This window comes from Salmo trutta, chromosome 14 (genome assembly GCF_901001165.1).
Source record: "Salmo trutta chromosome 14, fSalTru1.1, whole genome shotgun sequence".
Taxonomy (NCBI): domain Eukaryota; kingdom Metazoa; phylum Chordata; class Actinopteri; order Salmoniformes; family Salmonidae; genus Salmo; species Salmo trutta.
This window is the reverse complement of record NC_042970.1, coordinates 58,262,020-58,285,069: the sequence shown is the minus strand read 5'-3', so window position 1 is coordinate 58,285,069 and position 23,050 is coordinate 58,262,020. Positions and strand designations below refer to the sequence as shown.

General features: G+C 40.1%; 1 protein-coding gene across 4 annotated transcripts in view; it reads left to right on the top strand.

Moving 5' to 3' along the window:
- LOC115208446 (CSC1-like protein 2) overlaps positions 1-23,050 on the top strand; it is a 101,682-nt gene that overhangs the window by 48,825 nt on the left and 29,807 nt on the right. For all 4 annotated transcript variants that reach the window (XR_003881176.1, XM_029776513.1, XM_029776512.1 and 1 more), the window contains 7 exons: positions 786-837; positions 1,078-1,186; positions 1,356-1,426; positions 7,173-7,253; positions 13,411-13,534; positions 13,645-13,778; positions 13,960-14,097. Coding sequence is in view for 3 of the 4 variants with exons in the window: in XM_029776513.1 (XP_029632373.1) it covers positions 786-837; positions 1,078-1,186; positions 1,356-1,426; positions 7,173-7,253; positions 13,411-13,534; positions 13,645-13,778; positions 13,960-14,097 (709 nt within the window). In the remaining variant the exon portion in view is untranslated. The remainder of the gene's footprint in view (positions 1-785; positions 838-1,077; positions 1,187-1,355; positions 1,427-7,172; positions 7,254-13,410; positions 13,535-13,644; positions 13,779-13,959; positions 14,098-23,050) is intronic.

Here is a 23,050-nt window from a genome sequence, read left to right as displayed (position 1 = left end):
AAGCTCGCCGCCATTGGACTCTGGAGCAGTGGAAATGCGTTCTCTGGAGCGATGAATCACGCTTCGCCATCTGGCAGGCCGACAGACTAATCTGTTTGGCAAGTGCCAGGAGAACGCTACCTGCACCAATGCATAGTGCCAACTGTAAAGTTTGGTGGAAGAGGAATAATGGTCTGGGGCGTTTCTTCATGGTTCGGGCTAGGCACCTTAGTTCCAGTGAAGGGAAATCTTAATGCTACAGCATACAATGATGCTCCAACTTTGTGGCAACAGTTTGGGGAAGGCCCTTTCCTGTTTCAGCATGACAATGCCCCCGTGCACAAAGCGAGGTCCATACAGAAAGGGTTTGTCGAGATCGGTGTGGAATAACTTGACTGGCCTGCACAGAGCCCTGACCTCAACCCCATCAAACACCTTTGGGATAAATTGGAACGCCGACTGCGAGCCAGGCCTAATCGCCCAACATCAGTGTCTGAATGGAAGCAAATCCCCGACGCAATGTTCCAACATCTAGTGGAAAGCCTTCCAGAAGAGTGGAGGCTGTTATAGCAGCAAAGGAGGGACCAACTCCATGTTAATGCTCATGATTTTGGAACGAGATATCCGGCTGTTAGGTTGTACTCTGAGGAAGACTACTTTACTTTATTTTAGTTGACTATCATAGCTAAATTGCTACAAGAAAGTTTATTTAAATTGACAAACATAACTAAATACAGATAATATAAATACTTAAAAGAAATGTCACAAGAAAATGTCTATATACATTGTTCTCTTTTTGTCACCAGAAAATAATGCATACAGCTTTGGGCGGACCACTATAGCAAACCTGAAGTCTGGGTAGGTAAATTTTTTTATAACACGCTTTTGTTATTTTGTTGGTCATTAAACCAATGGCATTATTTGAAAAGAAAGAATGATGGGTAGTTACGGAAAATCCCACGAGGCAAAACTGGTTGCAATTACTTTATTATTAAGTATTTTGGTACATCATGATCAGATGATTGTATACTGGTTGTAATGTTTTTAGTCATCTTTTAAACAATATATATGTTTCACATCTCTTCTGTGTTTTCTCAGGACTAACCTCTTGTGGCTCCACACTTCGTTTGCATTCATATACCTGCTTCTGACTGTGTACAGCATGAGACGACACACGTCAAAGATGCATTACAAGGAGGACGACCTGGTGAAGTTTATTTTATTTATTTATCCATAGTCAAATTCAGATGAATGCAATGTCCACTTAATCATGGGCTACTATAGAAACATTTGGAATGTAATAGTTATTATGTACAGTACATGTCAACAGCTGTTATTTTCAGCAGTCATAATTCAAAGCATATGCTCTTTTCCAGGTGAAACGCACTTTATTTATCAATGGGATCTCCAAATATGCCGAAGAGGTCCACATAAAACAACACTTTCAGTAAGCATTTCTGTGGTTTCATTTATTCTCAGACATCGGCAAGGTATTGGCTTGCACCTGCATGTGTGGTACATTCTACACTGGAGTCAGAATTGATTGACATCATTGATAAAGATGAGCAATAATGACTGTAAAATAAATAATTCAAATACTGTACGCAAACAAAAATGGGAAATGATTTTATACTTAAACAAAATCTCTTTCTCTGAATGCATTAACAAGCAATATTTTTTTTCTGAAAAAGGAAGGGGTCAACATGATTTACACCGGTAAAGACTCTTATAAATAACGTAGTCAAAAGTTTAGTATCTCGTCTCATATTCCTAGCATGCACTGAACTACATCAAGCTTGTGACCCTACAAACTTTTTGGATGCTTTTGCAGTTATTTGTGGTTGCATTTCAGATTGTGTTGTGCCCAATATAAATGAATGGTAAGTGATGTATTGTCATTTTGTAGTCACTTTTATTGTATATAAGAATAGATGTTTCTAAACATTACCATTAAATGGGGAGGTTAGCATGTCTTGGGGGTATGATCTTTGAACCTCAAACTTTCTCACTCATCATTAGTCACGATTCATTCAGGATTATCTGTAAACATGGTAGCTTCCACGTTATTGTAGAAGGGTTTAGAAAAATATTATATTCTTATTTACAGTAAAAGTGAATCCAAAATGACACTACCTTATTTACCATTTCATTTATATTTGGCATAAAATAGTCTTAAACACAAAAAAATTCAATGCAAACACAAAAAAACGAAACACCAGTCTCAACATCAACAGTGAAGAGGCGACTACGGGATGCTGGCCTTCTAGGCAGAGTTGCAAAGAAGCCTTATCTCAGACTGGCCAATAAAAAGAAAAGATAAAGATGGGCAAAAGAACAGACACTGGACAGAGGAACTCTGCCTAGAAGGCCAGCATCCTGGAGTCGCCTCTTCACTGTTGACGTTGAGACTGGTGTTTTGCGGGTACTATTTTAATGAATCTGCCAGTTGAGGACTTGTGAGGCATCTGTTTCTCAAACTAGACAAATGTACTTGTTCTCTTGCTCAGTTGTGCACCGGGGCCTCCCACTCCTCTTTCTATTCTGGTTAAAGCAAGTTTTCGCTGAACTACATAGAGCCATGGCTACATGGAACTCTATTCCACATCAGGTAACTGATGCAGGCAGTAGAATCAGATTATTTTTAAACTAATAAAAATACAACTTATGAAACAGCAGGGACTGTGAAGAGACACACACACAGGCACAGACATACATACACATAAGACACACACTCTACACACACATGGATGTTGTATTGTAAATATGTGACAGTGGAGTAGTGGCCTGAGGGAACACACTAAATGTATGGGGTGAAGTGTTATGAAATGTAATGTCATGTAATATTTAAAATTGTATATAACTGCCTTAATGTTGCTGGACCCCAGGAAGAGTAGCTGGTGCCTTGGCAGTAGCTAATGGGGATCCTTAATAAATACAAATACCAACATAATTTCCCAAATTTTTTAGCATAATATATAGCTCAGTTTTTGAATTATTTATTTTCTACAGTCATTATTGCTCATCTTTATCAAGGGAGTCAATAATTTCAGACCCCACTGTATGGGCCTTCAGGAAGTATTCATACCCCTTGACTTATTCTACACTTTGTTGTGTTATGGTATGGATTAAAATAAAACAAATCTCACCCATCCACACACAATACCCCATAATGACAGTGAGAACATGTTTTTAGAAAGATTTGCAAATGTGTTGAAAATAAAATACAGAAATCTCATTAATGTAGGTATTCACACCCCATTGCTATGACGCTCCAAATTGAGCTCAGGCGCATCCAATTTCCTTTGGTCATCCTTGAGCTGTTACTACAACCTGATTTGGAGTCCACCTGTGGCCGATTCAATTGTTTGGATATAATTTAGAAAGAAACACACCTGACTATATAAAGGTTCCACAGTTGACAATGCATGTCAGAGCAGAAATCATGACATGATGTCCAAGGAGCTGCCTGTAGATATGAGATTGAATTGTGATGAAGCTTACATTATATTTGGGGAAGGTGTTGAGGAAATTCCCCACTAAGGACACTAATAATCTCCCTTCAGCACTCTTTATACTCGTGCACAAACTGGGTGTCTCTGCTCTCAGGGTGCGATAGGCTGATCATGACCTTGCACACACAGTTTCTAGGCGTTGGGCCAAAGTAACAATGTGTTCCCTTCTTTCTGTTCTTCTATCAGTCCCTTCCCTGAGAGCAAAACATCCTAACACAATAACAAGAAACAATACGCTACATGTAGTCACACATTTGCAGACACGGAGGACGCTAAACATTTCCACTACAAAGGATCGAAAACAATTTCTACAGTGTTGAAAGTTCTCAAGAGCAATTTCCCATCATATGGAACTACCCAGCTGGCTGTCCATAAGCATAAGGCAAAAGATTCTGTGGTCTGACGAGACCAAAATTGAACTCTTTGGCCTGAATGCAAAGCACAATGTCTGGAGAAAGACGGGGTTTAGCTGTGGCTGGTTAACATCATCCCTACTGTGAAGCATGGTGGTGGCAGCAGCTTGCTTTGGGGATGCTTTTCAGCGGCAAGGACTGTGAGACTGGTAAGGATAGAGGGAACAATGAATGGAACCAAATACATGCAAATCCTTGAGAACCTGCATCACAGTGCAAACGACCTTAAACCAGTGCGAAGGTTTACGTTCCAACAGGACAATGACCCCAAGCATACAGCCAAAGCAATGCTGGAATTGCTTTAGAACAAGAATGTGAAAGTCCTTGAGTGTCCCAGGCAAAGCCCAGACTTGAATACTATTGAAAATCTGTGGAAATACTTTAAGATTACGGTTCAATGCCGCTCCCCATCTGATTTTAACAGAGCTTGAGAAAATTTGCAAGGAAGAATGGGAGAAAATCCCCAAATCCAGATGTGGAAAGCTGAAACAAGACGACTCAAAGCTGTAGTCGTGGCCAAAGGTGGTTCTACAAAGTATTGACTCAGGGGTGTGAATACTTATGCAAATTAGATATTTCTGTATTTTTCAATACATTTTCAAACCTGTTTTCACTTTGTCATTATGGGTTATTATTGTGTGTAGATAGATGGGTGAGGAAAAAAAATATTTAATCCATTTTGATTTCATGCTGTAATGCAACATGTGGAATAAGCCAAGGGGTATGAATACTTTCTGAAGGCACTACATGTGGGAATTGGGTGAAGATCAGTGGTGTAAAGTACTTAAGTAGTACTTTAAAGTATTTTTACTTAAGTCGTTTTTTGGGGTATACAGTTTAAGTCGGAAGTTTACATACACTTAGGTTGGAGTCATTAAAACTCGTTTTTCAGCCACTCCACAAATTTCTTGTAAACAAACTATAGTTTTGGCAAGTCGGTTAGGACATCTACTTTGTGCATGACACAAGTAATTTTTCCATCAATTGTTTACAGACAGATTATTTCACTTATTATTCACTGTATCACAATTCCAGTGGGTCAGAAGTTTACATACACAAAGTTAACTGTGCCTTTAAACAGCCTGAAAAATTTCCCAAAACGATGTCATGGTTTTAGAAGCTTCTGATAGGCTAATTGACATCATTTCAGTCAATTGGAGGTGTACCTGTGGATATATTTCAAGGCCTACCTTCACACTCAGTGCCTCTTTGCTTGACATCATGGGGAAATCAAAAGAAATCAGCCAAGACTTCAGAAAAAAAATTGTAGACCTCCACAAGTCTGGTTCATTCTTGGGAGCAATTTCCAAACACTTGAAGGTACCACGTTCGCCTGTACAAACAATAGTACGCAAGTATAAACACCATGGGACCACGCATCTGTCATACCGCTCAGGAAGGAGACGTGTTCTGTCTCCTAGAGATGAACGTACTTTGGTGTGAAAAGTGCAAATCAATCCCAGAACAACAACAAAGGACCTTGTGAAGATGCTGGAGGAAACCGGTACAAAAGTAGCTATATCCACAGCAAAGCGAGTCCTATATCGTCATAACCTGAAATGCCGCTCAGTAAGGAAGAAGCCGCTCAATAAGGAAGAAGCCACTGCTTCAAAACCGCAATAAAAAAGCCAGACTACGGTTTGCAACTGCACATGGGGACAAAGATTGTACTTTTTGGAGAAATGTCCTCTGGTCTGATGAAACAAAAATAGAACCTTTTGGCCATAATGACCATCATTATGTTGGGAGGAAAAAGGGGGAGGCTTGCAATCCGAAGAACATCATCCCAACCGTGAAGCACGGGGGTGGCACACTTCACAAAATAGATGGCATCATGAGGGAGGAAAATTATGTGGATATATTGAAGCAACATCTCAAGACATCAGTCAGGAAGTTAAAGCTTGGTCGCAAATGGGTCTTCCAAATGGACAATGACCCCAAGCATACTTCCACAGTTGTGGCAAAATGGCTTAAGGACAACAAAGTCAAAGTATTGGAGTGGCTATCACAAAGCCCTGACCTCAATCCTATAGAAAATTTGTGGTTAGAACTGAAAGTGTGTGCGAGCAAGGAGGCCTACAAACCTGACTCAGTTACACCAGCTCTGTCAGGAGGAATGGGCCAAAATTAACCCAACTTATTGTGGGAAGCTTGTGTAAGGCTACCTGAAACATTTGACCCAAGTTAAACACAATTTAAAGGCAATGCTACCAAATACTAATTGTGTATGTAAACTTTCGACCCACTGGGAATGTGATGAAAGAAATAAAAGCTGAAATTAATAATTCTCTACTATTATTCTGACATTTCACATTCTTAAAATGAAATGGTGATCCTAACTGACCTAAGACGGGCATTTTTACTAGGATTAAATGTCAGGATTTGGGAAAAACTGAGTTTAAATGTATTTGGCTAAGGTGTATGTAAACTTCCAACTTCAACTGTGTGTACTTTATATATTTTTTATACTTTTACTCCATTACATTCCTAAAGAAAATAGTGTACTTTCTACTCCATACATTTTCCCTGACAACCAAAAGTACTTACATTTTTAATGCTTAGCAAGACAGGTGATTGGTTCTGATTTCTACACATGAAAGATCCTTGTTCATGTCACTGAGAGAAAGAGGAATGTAGAACATTTACATTCTGTCAGAATATGTTATTGTTAGACATCAGGGATCCTATGGAAAGGAGAAGGGCCACAGTCTGGTACAAGTCAACAGGACAGCTGTGAGTTGGGGAGGAGTGAAGAATCTGACCTGACCACAGCCAAAATGACGTGAGGAAGAACAGATCACTCAAGTTTTGTCTAGCAACAGAGGTGTATTGGCTGTTCAGATGTGTGAGGAGACTCAGCATAGGAGGAAGAGTTAAATACCAGTGCTTCTGTGAATCTGTCTTTGTCTGTTCAGCTGTCTGACCCATTGGGTCAATAAACTTGGTTTGAGCTTTTCATAGTTGTCCGTCAGTTTTTACCCTGTTATTTAGAACCTAACACAGGAAAATTGTATAATTCACACACTTATCAAGAGACCATCCCTACGCCTCTGATCTGGCGGACTCACTAAACCCAAATGCTTCATTTGTAAGTGATGTCTGAGTGTTGGAGTGTTCCCCTGGCTATCTGTAAATTAAAAAAAACAAGAAAATCGTGCCGCCTGGGTTTCTTAATATAAAAAATGTCACTGCATTTTTAAGATCACTGACTTTATCAACTCTCATTATAGTATGGTAATTGTTTTGTTTTCTCTCCATTTTCACACAGACAAGCCTATGAGAACTGCATTGTTCTTGACGCTCGAATCTGCTATAACGTAGCCAAACTCATGTCCCTGAATGCTGAGAGGTGAGACCTTTACCTGCTGTTCACCAATTGTGTTCATTCTCACTCTCCTTTAGAATGCTTCATCACAATTTCAGCCCCCAACATATCAAACCCTCACTACATAAAATGACATCACTTGACAAAATTGTACAGATATAGGATTGTAGGGCGGCCCAGCCCCTGAAGTGACTCTTTACACTGAATGCAAAGATTTCCTTTCTGTTGTTTTAAGAATTCAGCCTTCTCTGTGTTGCTCTCCACATCCCTCATTCTATCACGTCTCTGTAAAGCAGATGTTCGGTTGTCTTTATATCCTGCTGGTCTGATATCTGATTAGAAGTTAACTCAACATTAATGTTATTGGTCAACAATTCAGATTTTGAATCTAAACAAGTCAGATTCTTATAAAAAAAACTCTTAGATTCATTGTCTCTTTCGTTCCTGACCTGCGTTGGTGAAATATACACTGTCTTTCAACCTCTCTGTCCCCCAAAAGCTATGGGACATGGCACAAGCCATGACTTCTCTCTCGTTCCTGGTCTGATCATACCTAGAATAAGGCCTTGTAACTTAAGCTTATGCCTTGTATGATTTTATAATTTATTTTACAATAATATTACATATTTTTGCCTTTGATAGACAACTCAGACCTTTCTTGAAAACCTATTACTGTAACTCAACTATAATTTCACATGTGAGGTATATATTATATAGCCTATGATAAATATTACTTCACTTTTAATTTGATTACACTTTTGTTGCTGAGATTTTCCTGCGCTACAATGCAGATGAGTGATTTACATAATTTCACTTAAAACCCATGGTTATATTATCAGTATTCCACTTTACATGTAGCCTCATTTTGACCAGCGATCAAGCAACATGATGGACTAAACGGACAAATCCTGTTTCTGCAGGATTCTTTTGCTGCGACAATACAGGTCTAATTAAGATCCTACATCTGTAGTTACTGTAGAACAACTCCAGGTGGAATTTATTCCTGCCTTTTTTTTAAGGGAAAAAAAGCGCCCCAGATTTTTTGTTGTTGACCAGACGTAGAGATATTACAATAATTCAACTCATTACCTCCTCACTCTCAACAAATGGGTCGAGGCAAGTGTAAGGTCCATAAAATAGTGTTTGAATTGTATATGGAGACGCAGGGTTGAGGAGTAACTACATAGGGAGTAACTAAACCTTAACCCTTACTTTAACCATTCAGAGTTCATGCCTGTGGTGTAAAAATACTTAAATTACTTTTTACTCCATACATTTTCCCTGACACCCAAAAGTACTCGCTACATTTGGAATGCTTAACAGGACAGGAAAATGGTCCAATTTACGCACTTATCAAGAGAACATCCCTGCTCATCATTACTGCCTCTGTTCTGGCGGACTCACTAAATACAAATGATTCATTTGTAAATTATGTCTGAGTGTTGGAGTATGCCCATAGCTGTCCGTAATTTAAAAAACATTAATTGTGCCGTCTGGTTTGCCTAATATCTGGAATTTGAAATTATTTATATGTTTCCTTTTGATACTTAAGTATACTTAAAATCACATACTTTTAGACTTTTACTCAAGTAGTATTTTACTGGATGACTTTCACTTTTACTTGAGTCATTTTCGGTTAAGGTGTCTTTACTTTTACTCAAGTATGACAATTGGGTACTTTTTTTCCACCACTGGATAATTACTAACCTTAAGAATTTTGGAGTTAATGTCTAAACTTAGATTACTTTACTGAGTTTGGGTAATCCAAAAATTACGTTACTGATTATAATTTTGGATAGGTAACTAACAGATTACATTTAGAAAGTAACTGTTACATGTTTACTTCTTGGATTACATTTAAATGCAGAAAGGATGATAGTGAAAAAATACATGAACTCCTTTCTGTTTTCTCAATGACATTTCAATTCAGCATTGGAGGAAAAAAAACTAAAGTTTGTTTGTTCCAGGTGAGCGAGTCTGACCACAAGTCCGAGACCACTATGCTGACACACCAAATAAGTTTGATGGATCCTTTTTGTGTTCTAATGCCTCTTCAAGGAATAATCCACTCAAACTATATTTGGGTATTTTTATCATTAGTTCAGTGTTAGTACAATGATGTGGCAAGTTACGCTTTGCTTCTTGAAAATCCTATATCTTGAAAAGACATCACGGGTGAACTACAAGTCAGTTTGTTCAACGTCTATCCATGTCTGAGGACGTTGGGAGATAACGTGGAAACCAGCAACTAGGAGCAACAGTGAGCACTGTTACCATCAAGTAGGCTTTGGTTTTGCTAGGGTGTTGTGAATGTGGATGGGCGTCTGTCTCTGGTTCCAAAGGTTGCATGTTCGAATCCAACGATAGAAAGTTGTTTTTGATATTTTTGTTTTAAGTCTATTCCAAACCTTAACCATTACCTTAACCATTCAGAGTTAATGCGTAACTTTAAGAATTCTGAGGTAGTGCCTAAACTTGGATTACTTTACGGAGTTTGGGTAATCCAAAAGTTACTTTACTGATTTATAATTTTGGTTAGGTAACTAGTAACTGTAAATGATTACATTGATAAAATAACCTACCCAACCCTGTAGACGAACCACTTTTGTTTGAAGTTAGTCACAGTTATGGACACTGTTGCAAAGACATGTTATCTGTGTGACCTATAAGATATCGCAGGAGAGAGGCCTTATTTTTTAGGTCTGTGAGTTCTGATGACGGAAGTAGCCCTTGATGACTCAGCAGTGGCCATCTTGATCTCCTCCTACTCGCCCACTGGTGCTAAACACTATTGATCTCCAGTGGCTGGAGAAATCTTCCATGCTACTGGAATTGATTGCCAACGTTATGGGTCGGAATGCACTCACCCGAACACTTGAGCCTTACTTTGGGTGTTGTACAGTACCAGTCAAAGGTTTGGACACACCTACTCGTTCCAGGGTTTTCTTTATTTGTACTATTTTCTACATTGTAGAATAATAGTGAAGACACCAAAACTATGAAATAACACACATGGAATCATGTAACTAAAAAAGTGTTAAACAAATTCTTCAAAGTAGCCACCCTTTGCACAGTATTGGCATTCTCTCAACCAGCTTCATGAGGTAGTCACCTGGAATACATTTCAATTAAAAGGTGTGCCTTGTTAAAAGTTAATTTGTGGAAAATCTTTACTTCTTAATGCGTTTGAGCCAATCAGTTCTGTTGTGACAAGGTAAAGGGGAATACAGAAGATGGCCCTATTTGGTAAAAGACCAAGTCCATATTATGGCAAGAACAGCTCAAATAAGCAAAGAGAAACGACAGTCCATCATTACTTTAAGACATGGTCAGTCACTCAGGAAAATGTCAAGAACTTTTCAAGTTTCTTAAAGTGCAGTCGTGAAAGCCATCAACAAGTGCTATGATGAAACTGGCTATGATGACTGCCACAGGAAAGGAAGACCCAGAGTTACATCTGCTGCAGAGGCTAAGTTCATTTAGAGTTAACTGCACCTCAGATTGCAGCCCAAATACATTTTTCACAGAGTTCAAGTAACAGACACATCTCAACATCAACTGTTAAGAGGAGACTGCGTGAATCAGGTCTTCATGGTCGAATTGCTGCAAAGAAACCACTGCTAAAGGACACCAATAAGAAGAAGAGACTTGCTTGGGCCAAGAAACACGAGGAATGGACATCAGATCGGTGGAAATCTGTCCTTTGGTCTGATGAGTGCAAATTTGAGATTTTTGGTTCCAACCACCGTGTCTTTGTGAGACACAGAGTAGGTGAACGGATGATCTCCGTTTGTGTGGTTCCCACCATGAAGCATTGAGGATGTGTGATGGTGTGGGGCTGCTTTGCTGGTGACACTGTCAGTGATTTATTTTGAATTCAAGGCGCACTTAACTAGCATGGCTACCACAGCATTCTGCAGTGATACGCCAGTCCCACTAAGCCCAAACCAGATGGGATATTATTTTTTTTTCAACAGGACAATGACCCAAAACATACCTCCAGGCTGTGTAAGGGCTATTTGACCAAGAAGGAGAGAGATGGAGTGCTGCGTCAGATGACCTGGCCTCCACAATCCCCCGACCTCAACCCAATCGAGATGGTTTAGTATTATTTGGACCGCAGAGTGAAGGAAAAGCAGTCAACAAGTGCTCAGCATATGTGGGAAGTCCTTCAGGACTGTTGGAAAAGCATTCCAGGTGAACCTGGTAGAGAGACTGCAAAGCTGTCATCAAGGCAAAGGGTGGCTGTTTTTTGGGGTTACTACATGATTCCATTTGTGTTATTTCATAGTTTTGATGTCTTTACTATTATTCGACAATGTTGAAATTAGTACAAATAAAGAAAACCCTTGAATGAGTAGGTGTTTCCTTACTTTTGACTTGTACTGTATGTGTGAGCGTGTACAGTTGGAAGTCGGAAGTTTACATACACTTAGGTTGGAGTCATTAAAACTTGTTTTTCAACCACCCCACAAATTTCTTGTTAACAAACTATAGTTTTGGCAAGTCGGTTAGGACATCTACTTTGTGCATGACACAAGTAATTTTTCCATCAATTGTTTACAGACCGATTATTTCACTTATAATTCACTGTATCAATTCCAGTGGGTCAGAAGTTTACATACACGAAGTTGACTGTGCCTTTAAACAGCTTGGAAAATTCCCGAAAATGATGTCATAGCTTTAGAAGCTTTTGATAGGCTAATTGACATCATTTGAGTCAATTGGAGGTGTACCTGTGGATGTATTTCAAGGCCTACCTTCAAACTCAGTGCCTCTTTGCTTGACATCATGGGAAAATCAAAAGAAATCAGCCAAGACCTCCACAAGTCTGGTTCATCCTTGGGAGCAATTTCAATATGCCAGAAGGTACCACGTTCATCTGTACAAACAATAGTACACGAGTATAAACACCATAGGACCACGCAGCCGTCATACCGCTCAGGAAAGAGATGCGTTCTGTCTCCTAGAGATGAACGTACTTTGGTGTGAAAAGTGCAAATCAATCCCAGAACAACAGCAAAGGACTTTGTACCCGTTTCCTCCAGCATCTTCACAAAAGTATCTATATCTGCAGTAAAACAAGTCCTATATCAACACAACCTGAAAAGCCTCTCAGCATGGAAGAAGCCACTGCTCCAAAACCGCCATAAAAAAGCCAGACTACGGTTTGCAACTGCACATGGGGACAAAGATTGTACTTTTTGGAGAAATGTCCTCTGGTCTGATTAAACACAAATATAGTTGTTTGGCCATAATGACCATCGTTATGTTTGGAGGAAAAAGGGGGAGGCTTGGAAGCCGAAGAACACCATCCTAACCATGAAGCACGGGGGTGGCAGCATCATTTTGTGGGGGTGCTTTGCTGCAGGAGGGACTGGTGCACTTCACAAAATAGATGGCATCATAAGGGAGGAAAATTATGTGGATATATTGAAGCAACATCTCAAGACATCAGTCAGGAAGTTAAAACTTGGTTGCAAATGGGTCTTCCAAATGGACAATGACCTCAAGCATACTTCCAAAGTTGTGTCAAAATGGCTTAAGGACAACAAAGTCAAAGTATTGGAGTGGCCATCACAAAGCCTTGACCTCAATCCTATCAAAAATGTGTGGTTAGAACTGAAAGTGTGTGCGAGCAAGGAGGCCTACAAACCTGACTCAGTTACACCAGCTCTGTCAGGAGGAATGGGCCAAAATTCACCCAACTTATTGTGTGAAGCTTGTGTAAGGCTACCTGAAACATTTGACGCAAGTTAAGCAATTTAAAGGCAATGCTACCAAATACTAATTGTGTATGTAAACTTCTGACCCACTGGGAATGTGATGAAAGAAATACAAGCTGAAGTAAATCATTTTCTCAACTATTATTCTGACATTTCACATTCTTAAAATAAAGTGGTGATCCTAACTGGCCTAAGACAGGGAATTTTTCTAGGATTAAATGTCAGGAATTGTGAAACTGAGTTTAAATGTATTTGGCTAAGGTGTATGTAAACTTCTGACTTCAACTGTATATGCCTGTTTGCGAGTGTATTTACTGCTCTGATGGGATTGTGTAGACATACTGTATGTCACCATGCATTTGTGCAGGATTGTGCGTTGTGTGCACCATATGTAGAGCTCTCAATGATTTTTTGTGTGTGTGTGTGTGTGTGTGTGTGTGTGTGTCGCCTCACAGGAAGAAGACAGAGCGCAGTTTAAAGTTCTTCACTGATCTCATGGCCAAAGAGCACATGCCCACCATGGTCAACCCCAAACCCTGTGGCCACCTCTGCTGCTGTGTCATCAAAGGCTGTGAGCAGGTTAGACACCCAGAATACCATCACATTTATTAGGCTGTACCTTTAGGCATTTGCAAATTTAGACTTCTGTGCAATGTTATGTAAAGTATAATCTGTTATTTTTTTTACAGGAAGAGGCGGTGAGCTTCTATACTAAGCGGGAGGCCAAATTGAAGGAGGAGTACAGAAAGGAGAAAGAGAAGGTCAACACTAAACCTCTTGGCATGGCGTTCGTCACGTTCCAGAATGAGGCCATGACTGCAATGTGAGTCAATCTCGGCATAAGTTTGTTTTTGTGGTGTTTGTTTTTGCATGCATGCTCTGCTATATCTGACCAGGATGGTCTTTCAAAACGCCTCAGTAGATCAGTGCCATCACCAAATGCCATATGTAATAAAAGCTTGTTTAGCCTACTCAATTTCCCTGCCATTTACCACTTTTCATAGAATCCTAAAGGACTTCAATGCCTGCCAATGCCATGGCTGCACATGTCGCCAAGAGCCCAAGTCATCCCAGTTCAGTGAAAGTCTCCACATCTACAACTGGAGTGTGAGCTATGCTCCTGACCCTCAAAACGTGCGCTGGTAAGAGACAGTGTCCTGCGCAGGGTGGGCCAGCCATAGAAATAGAATTTAGACTACTACTAATTATATGTGGCTAGCACCAACTATGATGTTGAGGTAGAACAAAGGGGGCAGCAAGAGAGGCTAAAATGGACTCTATCGTCAAATCAAATTTTATTGGTCACATACACATGGTTAGCAGATGTTATTGCGAGTGTAGCGAAATGCTTGTGCTTCTAGTTCCGACAGTGCAGCAATATCTAACATGTAATCTAACAATTCCTCAACAACTACCTAATACACACAAATCTAAATAAAGGAATGGAATAAGAATATATACATACAAACATTATTAAAGTGACTAGTGATACATTCTCTCTGTGTTAGTGATCGCTGTTTAACAGTCTGATGGCCTTGAGATAGAAGCTGTTTTTCAGTCTCTTGGTCCCAGCTTTGATGCACCTGTACTGACCTCGCCTTCTGGATTGTAGCGGGGTGAACAGGCAGTGGTTCGGGTGGTTGTGGTCCTTGATGATCTTTTTGGCCTTTCTTCATGAGCGACTGCACTTCACCTTTGCACCCAAGGACAAAATGTGGCTATGGATGGATGGAGGGGATGGGGTGATGACGGGTATTTGTCATCAGTGATACTCAGGCCCCCATGACCTCCAGTCAGCTCTTTTCCTAAACCCCTGACTTTGGAGCTTTGCGGCTTACTGAATGCTTGCCAATAACTTAACACACTCAGTCTCCGCCCATGCTTAGCTGGCACGCCATCAAATCAAACGTTATTTGTCACATGCGCCGAATACAACAGGTGTAGAATTTACCGCTAAATGCTTACTTACAAGCCCTTTCCCAACATTGCGGAGTTAAAAAGCAAGACAACTTTTTGCGAAATAAAAAAAGAAAATGGTAACACAATAAAATAACAAGTACAAGGTTAAATAAAATAAGTACTGTTACCGAGTCAATGTTCAGGTATACGAGGTAGTTGAGGTAATTGAAGTAATATGTACATGTAGGTAGGCGTAAAAGTGACTAGGCAATCAGGATAGATAATTAACAGCGTAGCAGTAGTGTGTGTGTGTGTGTGTGACATCAATATGCGTGTGTGTGTTGGAATGTTAGTGTAGTATGTGTCCATGAGTCCAGTAAGTGTGCATAGACAGTATGTTGGTATTTTATTAGGATTCCCATTAGCTGTTGCGAAGGCAGCAGCTACTCTTCCTGGGTTCCACAGCCAGTGTAAGAGAGTCAGTGCGAAGAGAAAAGGGGGTCTATGAAAATACTCTGGGTAGCCATTTGATTAACTGTTCAGCAGTCTTATGGCTTGGGGGTAGAAGCTGTTCAGGAGCTCCGGTATCGCTTGCCGTGCGGTAGCAGAGAGAACAGTCTATGACTTGGGTGGCTGGAGTCTGTGACAATTTTTAGGCCGTTCCTCTGACACCGCCTAGTATAGAGGTCCTGGATGACAGGGAGCCTATAAAGATGCTCTCAATGGTGCAGCTGTAGAACTTTTTGAGGATCCGAGGGCCCGTGACAGATCTTTTCAGCCTCCTAAGAGGGAAGAGGCATTGCCGTGCCCTCTTCACGACTGTGTTGGTGTGTTTGGACCATGATAGGTCCTTAGTGATGTGGACACCGAGGAACCCATAACCCACTCCACTACAGCCCCGTCGATGTGAATGCAGGAGTGCTTGGCCCTCTGTTTCCTGTAGTCCACGATCAGCTACTTTGTCTTGCTGACGTTGGGGGGGGGGGGGGGGGGGGGGGGAGGTTGTGGTCCTAGCACCACACTGCCAGGTCTCTGACCACCTCCCTATAGGCTGTCTCATCGTCGTCATTGATCAGGCCTACCACCGCCGTGTCATCGGCAAACTTAATGATGGTGTTGGAGTCGTGTGTGGCCATGCAGTCGTGGGTGAACAGGGAGTACAGGAGGAGACTAACGCTTCGAACACACCGACTGCGTCATTGCATCACTGCTACGTAACATTTTGCGCAGCTAGGCAACAATACTGATGCAGGTATCTTTTGCAGATGGTCGCATGCGGTTGGACACATGGAGGAGAGAATCATTTTTGCTGTATCCTCAAAACCGTGTCTTTTTGACACAACTGCTGACAGCTACAGGGACATAAACACAAAAAATGCTGCTTGGAGACAAGTGTCCACGATAGTAGGATTGCCAGGTCAGTTTAGTAGTGAGCTTGTGCTAGATGTGGCTAGTTAACGTGACCCACAACAATGGGTCCTGGAGAAGACTAGCCTACCTTCATCAGAGCAGAAGGCACTCCAATTTTCTTTTAATTTGGTAACATTGCATAATTAAAAAAGGATTCTAAACCAACTTTGGGAAAAGTTATAGTCCTACTGAACATTCTGTAAAAGTACATCGGATGTCAAATAGGGACTATTAACTAGGGAGCCCTTTAGCTAGCTAGGTTGCACATAAAAACAATGTCAAATATTAATAAATTATGGTATCAAAGGCTTTAAAAATGTACTAGAATGTAGCTTACCGGAGACAAATCATCAGGCGTTCAACTGGGCTGATGGACTCCCGGTAGTTGGTATCCATCCGGATGATCCTGGCTCCAACCATCTGGAGCAGGTGATCGAACTGGCTTCGGTCCAGACGAAAGTAACTTCGGAATTCCTCTCCAAACAGTCGAAGCTCTTGAATGAGATGGTGGAACTCCCCTGCCTGCTTTCGGGACTTTAACCATCTCTGGACCCACACAGACCTGCGCTTTCGGCGGGGATGGTCCCGGCCCAACAGCGCCATCAAGACCGCCTTCCTCAACGTTGGTCTCATTGTTGAAAGAGCCGACTCTGCTATCTTGACTATTATGCATTTCGCTAAAAGCTGCATTTTGGAGGGAAATTATATTATAGGCTCTCACAATTAATTTGTGGATGTCATGGAATAAATAATATACTTGGCAAATAAATGAATAAAAAAAGTAATGAAATTCTCCAGTCAAACTGTTTTTATTATGTAATCCCACATTTTTTTTTTTACTGGATATGTGTGCAACAAAAATTCACATTTTGCTACTTTCTGTCAAGTCTACGCATACAATTTGATGCATACATTCAATAAATCGAATGCATGCACCACACAGAACGCACTGCAACTGCCTCTGCAACGCAATGCTGCAAGGCAAACGCAGCGTTCCATTGGAAATGTATGTACTTCTGGTGTATCGAAACGCAACGACGCAGTCGGTGTGTTCGAAGCGTAAGCACGCACCCCTGAGAGGCCCCACGTGTTGAGGGTCAGTGTGGCGGATATGTTGTTGCCTACCCTCACCACATGGGGGCGGCCCGTCAGGAAGTCCAGGATCCAGTTGCAGTGGGTGGTGTTCAGTCGTATGTTCCTTAACTTAGTGACGAGCTTGGAGGGCACTATGGTGTTGAATGCTGAGCTGTAGTCAATGAACAGCAATTTTCACGTAGGTGTTCCTTTTCTCCGCATGGGAAAGGGCAGTGTGGAGTGCAATAGAGATTGCGTAATCTGTGAATCTGTTGGGGCGATATGTGAATTGGCGTGGGTCCAGGGTGTCTGGGATGATGTGAGCCATGACCAGCCTTTCAAAGTGTTTCATGGCTACAGATGTGAGGGCTACACATAGTCATTTAGACGGGTTACCTTGGCGTTCTTGGGCACAGGGATTATGATGGTCTGCTTGAAACATGTTGGTATTACAGACTGGGCCAGGGAGAGGTTGAAAATGTCAGGGATGACACTTGCCAGCTGGTCAGCGCATGCTCTGAGTACGTGTCCTGGTAATCCGTCTGGCCCTGTGGCCTTGTATGTTAACCTGTTTCAAGGTCTTACTCACGTCACTGGGCAAAAAGGGTCCACATCAGGGGATATCTTTATCTATATATTTCCGGGTATCTGACATTTTATTAGATATAAGGAGTAGATATGCTCCAGATACGCATGTCCTTCATTACATATACGGAGCTAGGATATCCTCCGCAATGGGAAGGTTTCTACAATCATCCAATCCCGACGTTCAAGACATGCACCTGATGCTCGCACCCGCTTACATATTTGTAGAATATTCCATTTTTTTATTTTACATTAATTTTTATTCAAGAGCACATAAAGAACATGTACCATACATAAACAACTTATCTTTGCTGTCTTTACTAAGGAGAGTAATTACATTCCCATCTTAAGGGTACATTTTGGCTGTATAGAGCAAATATTTCAAGTCTGAGTAAGTATACAAGTTGAATTAAGCCACACAAAAACAGAAACAAACAACAAGCCCAGAAATGACAGAATAAGACCCGTACGATATGTCAGGAACTCTGACCAGACACCTTCATACCTATGCTGTCTATGTTGCAAGATTGATGTAATTCTCTCCTTGTCAGCAAGTTCCCCGCATAGACCTAACCATATATCTTTTGAGAGTGAATGTTAAATTTTCCAGCATTTTGTTACACATTTCCTTGCTGCTGCTAAAAGATAATCTATACATTTAAGTGGAGAGGATTGGAGTATATCCACAGGAACAATACCTAGAAGGAGATGACATGGGCCTGGTTGAATAATAATACCTGTGATATCCTGAATAACATGGAGAATTTCAGACCAAAAATACTGGATTTTTGGACATTACCTAAATATATGTGATAAAGTACCTATTTGTCCTCACTGCCTCCAACACTTAGCGGATATTCCTTTTTTCATTTTATTAAGTTTATCAGGTCTAAAAAAAAAAAATAACAATGTAGTACTTTGAATTGAAACTCCCTTGTTTGTTTACATGTAGTGGCTCTCCCAGCTCTCCACTGATATCTGCACCTGTAATTCAACCTGCCATGAGTTCCTAAGATGATCTAAAGATAATATTTGCATGTTAAGTATATTGTGATAAAAATGTGAAACGGTTCCAATGTTTTCCCCTTCAATCATCTCGTCAATAGCCTCCCTGTGGCTCAGTTGGTAGAGCATGGTGTTTGCAATGGTGTTTGCAACGCCAGGGTTGTGGGTTCGATTCCCACGGGGGGCCAGTACGAGAAAAAAAAAATGTATGAAATGAATTGAAATGTATGCATTCACTACTGTAAGTCGCTCTGGATAAGAGCGTCTGCTAAATGACTAAAATGTAAAATGTAATAGGCTTAATTGGCTCAGTCATTTTTTGTAACAATCCTTTTTTTAACAATGAATTGCCTTACTTGAAGGTACCTATAAAAATGTGTTTGTGATATATTGAATTCCTCCTGGATTTCTTGAATCGATAAAAAAATTGAGCCTTTGAATAGTTGAGACTCTACAAAGCTCTCTCTCTCTTCCCATTTCCTAAATCCTTGGGACATAGTAGCAGGAAGAAAGGCTGGGTTGTGGAATATTGGCGAGTGTCTAGAAATGTCATTACTCAGTTTATATTGGCGTTGAACCTCCCTCAATGTAAGAGTAATAATTGGATTTTGTTTAGTCCTGTCAATAGAAATAGGGTCTGCTATAAAGACAAGACAATGTAAAGGCATATCACAATATTGACTCTTCAAGCCATGACAAATCTTTCGGTTGTTGAATCCATGATGCTATGTGATTAAGTTGCGCTGCCCAGTAATATAATTTAATGTTAGGGAGGCCAAGCCCACCCAGTTTTTGAATAGCTGTAGTTTTTTTATAACTAATACGAGCCTTCTTATTTTGCCATAAATAATGTGCCTATTGCTGCATTTAGTCAAGTAAAGATTTTAGCAGGGATTATAACAGGAAGCATCGAAAACAGATAAAGCAGTCTTGGTAAGACATTCATTTTCTCTGAAGCAACCTGACCTGCTAGGGATAGGGAGGGGCATCCAACAGTCTAGATCTTCAGTGATTTTTACTAATCACAGGGGGGTAGTTCAAAGCATGTAGTTTCCCATAGTCTGACGAAATATTAACACCCAGGTAACGCATGCTTGTATCAGTCCACTTAAATGCGTAGTTGTCTTTGATACTTGAGGGTGCATCACCAAAAGTCATCATAGCAATAGTTTTACAAACATTAATCTTATAGGCTGATAGCTCCATATTCATGTTCATATATAGCTCCATATTCGCCTATTAATTTGAATATATTTGGAATCGTTGTCTCAGCCTCTTATGTACAGGATGACATCGTCTGCATAAAGAGATATCTTGGTTCATTTGTCCCCACCTGCAGACGAAGAATGTTTATGGCATTTCGAATAGCTTCCGCCAGAGGTTCTATACTAAGGGCAAATAAAAGTGGCGAGAGAATCTCCTTGACGACTTCCTCGTTGTAGCAAAAAGGAATGCGACATATTCCCATTAGTTCTAACAGATGATTTGGGGCCTGAATATATCAGCTATATCCATTTCAAAAAGCACTCCCCAAAAACCACATTTCTTTAATGTTGCTAAAAGAAAGACCCAGTCGACGTGGTCAAATGCATTTTCAGCATCGAGAGATAGTATAACTGTTTGTTTGAGTTGGGTCTAAGAGTAATTGATAATATTCAAGTCATCTTATATTCAACGTTGAGTGACGTCCTTTAATGAACCCGGTTTGATCTGGATTGATTAATTTTGTTACTACCTCAATTCAGTTTTTTTAATTTAATTTTTTATATTAGTAAGGATTTTAGAGTCACAATCTAGTAAATGTACTGGTCTAAGGGAACCAACGTCTAGTGGGTCTTTTACCTGGCTTCTTTACAGGGTGGTGATTGCTTCACACCAAGTATCTGGATATTTATTGCACTCTATAACCTCATGAAGAACCCCTCTGATCAGTGGTATTAGTTCCTTACTGAAAGCTTTATAGAACTCACACGGGGACCCAGACACTTCCCATTTTGCATGCTTCTGATGGCTGCTTCTTTCTCAGAGTCAGTAATGGGGGCGTCTATCATTTCCCGATCTTCACACGATAGTTCTGGCAGCTTCAAATGTGTGAGAAAGTCCTCCAGAGAGGAAACATCTTTAGATTTCTTATATAGGGTCTCATAGTACTCACTAATAAGTAACTTTGCCCTGCACAGTTCTGATAATGGGAATACATTCAGCTGCATCCTTTTTAAGTTGAAGTGCAAGAAGTTTCCCTGGTTTGTCTCCCTGAGTATAGTATTTATTTTGGGCAAATCGTATAGAACCCTTTGCTTTATAAGTAAGAAGCCTATTAAGTTCCCATTTCGATGCGGTCAACTGAATTAGCGTCCCTATCCCCTTGTTTCTTATCTGTCTTCTAATTGGGAGATTTCTCTCTCCATCTTCTCTTGTTTTTGTATACATACTTTTTTTTGCAGAGATGAAAAGGCTATGATTTGAACCCTAAGATATGCCTTAGCACTCTCCTATAGAGGGTTGGGCTGATACCTTCTGTTGAGTTAAATTCCAAAAACATTAAGTTCAGCTTGAATAACCTTTTGAAAATAAGTTTTCTCCAAGAAGAGAAGTGTTTATCCTCCACCTGTATGTATCAGGTTGTCGGTATTTTAACTTTAGTTTTAGGGATACCGGACTATGATCTGAGATTGTTATTAATAATACAGTGTTCTACCCGATGAGCTAAGGTCTGAGTGATAAGAAAAAGTATATTCTAGTGTAAGTGCCATGAGGATTTAAAAAGAAAGTACAGTATTTTGTTGTTTGGTTCAACTTTCTCCAAATATCAATAAGCCCTTGTTCTTCACAGTGAAATTGAACTGCTCTAGACATTTTTAATATGGGACCACCTGGTTGTGACTTTTACAAATGTGGAGACAATGTGCAATTAAAGTCACCTCCAACTACACAATGTGTATTTGAATGCTTAGCAATCTTTAAGAAACATCTATTAATAAATTGTGGGGAATCATCAGTTGTGTACACATTTTCAAAAGTAACATTTATGCCAAATAATAGGCACTGAACAATAACAAACCTACCCTCTGAACCCAGTTACCTGATTTTTCACTGTAAAAGACAGCCTCTTATTAAACTTCTTAAGGATCAGTTGGAGGGCACGCAATTCAAATAAATAATCATAAATATTATGGATTTTAAACATTTAGGTAAATAGAAGTGTCTTATATCGACTGAAAGTTTAAATTCTTGTTAATCTAACGGCACTTTCCGATTTACAGTAGCTATTACAACGAAAACATGCCATGCGATTGTTTGAGGTCGGCGCCACACATCAAAATATTTTTCCACCGGCACAGGTTTCATACATTCACATATAACGATTAAATATTCACTTACTTTTTGAAAATCTTCCTCTGATTTATCATCCAAAGGGTCCCAGCTATAACATATAGTGTTTTGTTAGATAAAATCCTTCTTTATATCCCAAAAAGTCTGTTTAGTTGTTGCCATCGATTTGAGTAATCCACTCGTTCAACTTGCAGAGAAAGGAATCCGAAAATCTACCCCTAAACTTTGTTTCAACAAGTCAAAATACATTACATTTTAGGGTATCTGAGGAGTAAATAGTAATCAAACTATAATATTTATTTCGTAAAGAAGTATGTTCAATAGGAAACCGATTTTAGCAGGTGCGTAATGTCTTCATGGCGTGCAAACATGAATTTCCAAGACTGTGTCCCTCTACTAAGTGTTATTTCTTATTCGTTTTTGAAGTTACAAGCCTAAAACCTTGAACATAGACTGCTGACACCATGTGGAAGCCATAGGAGTTGCATCCAGGGAGCTAACTTTCAATATGACCTTTCTCTTGCATTTCTAAGAGGATGGTCTCTCTCAAAAAAGTAAAATCAGGTTGCTTTTTCTTTGGATTTTCTCCTACCATCTATTGTTATATTCTCCTACATTATTTAAACATTTCTTCAAACTTCAAAGTGTTTTCTTTCCAATGGTACCAATTATATGCATATCCTGGCAATAGCTCTGTAGAATAGTCATTGAAGATAGATATGCGTTTGTCTTTGTAGAATAGGTCTCCCTTGGTTCTCGACAGCTGCATTATATCCTGTTTTGTTTCAA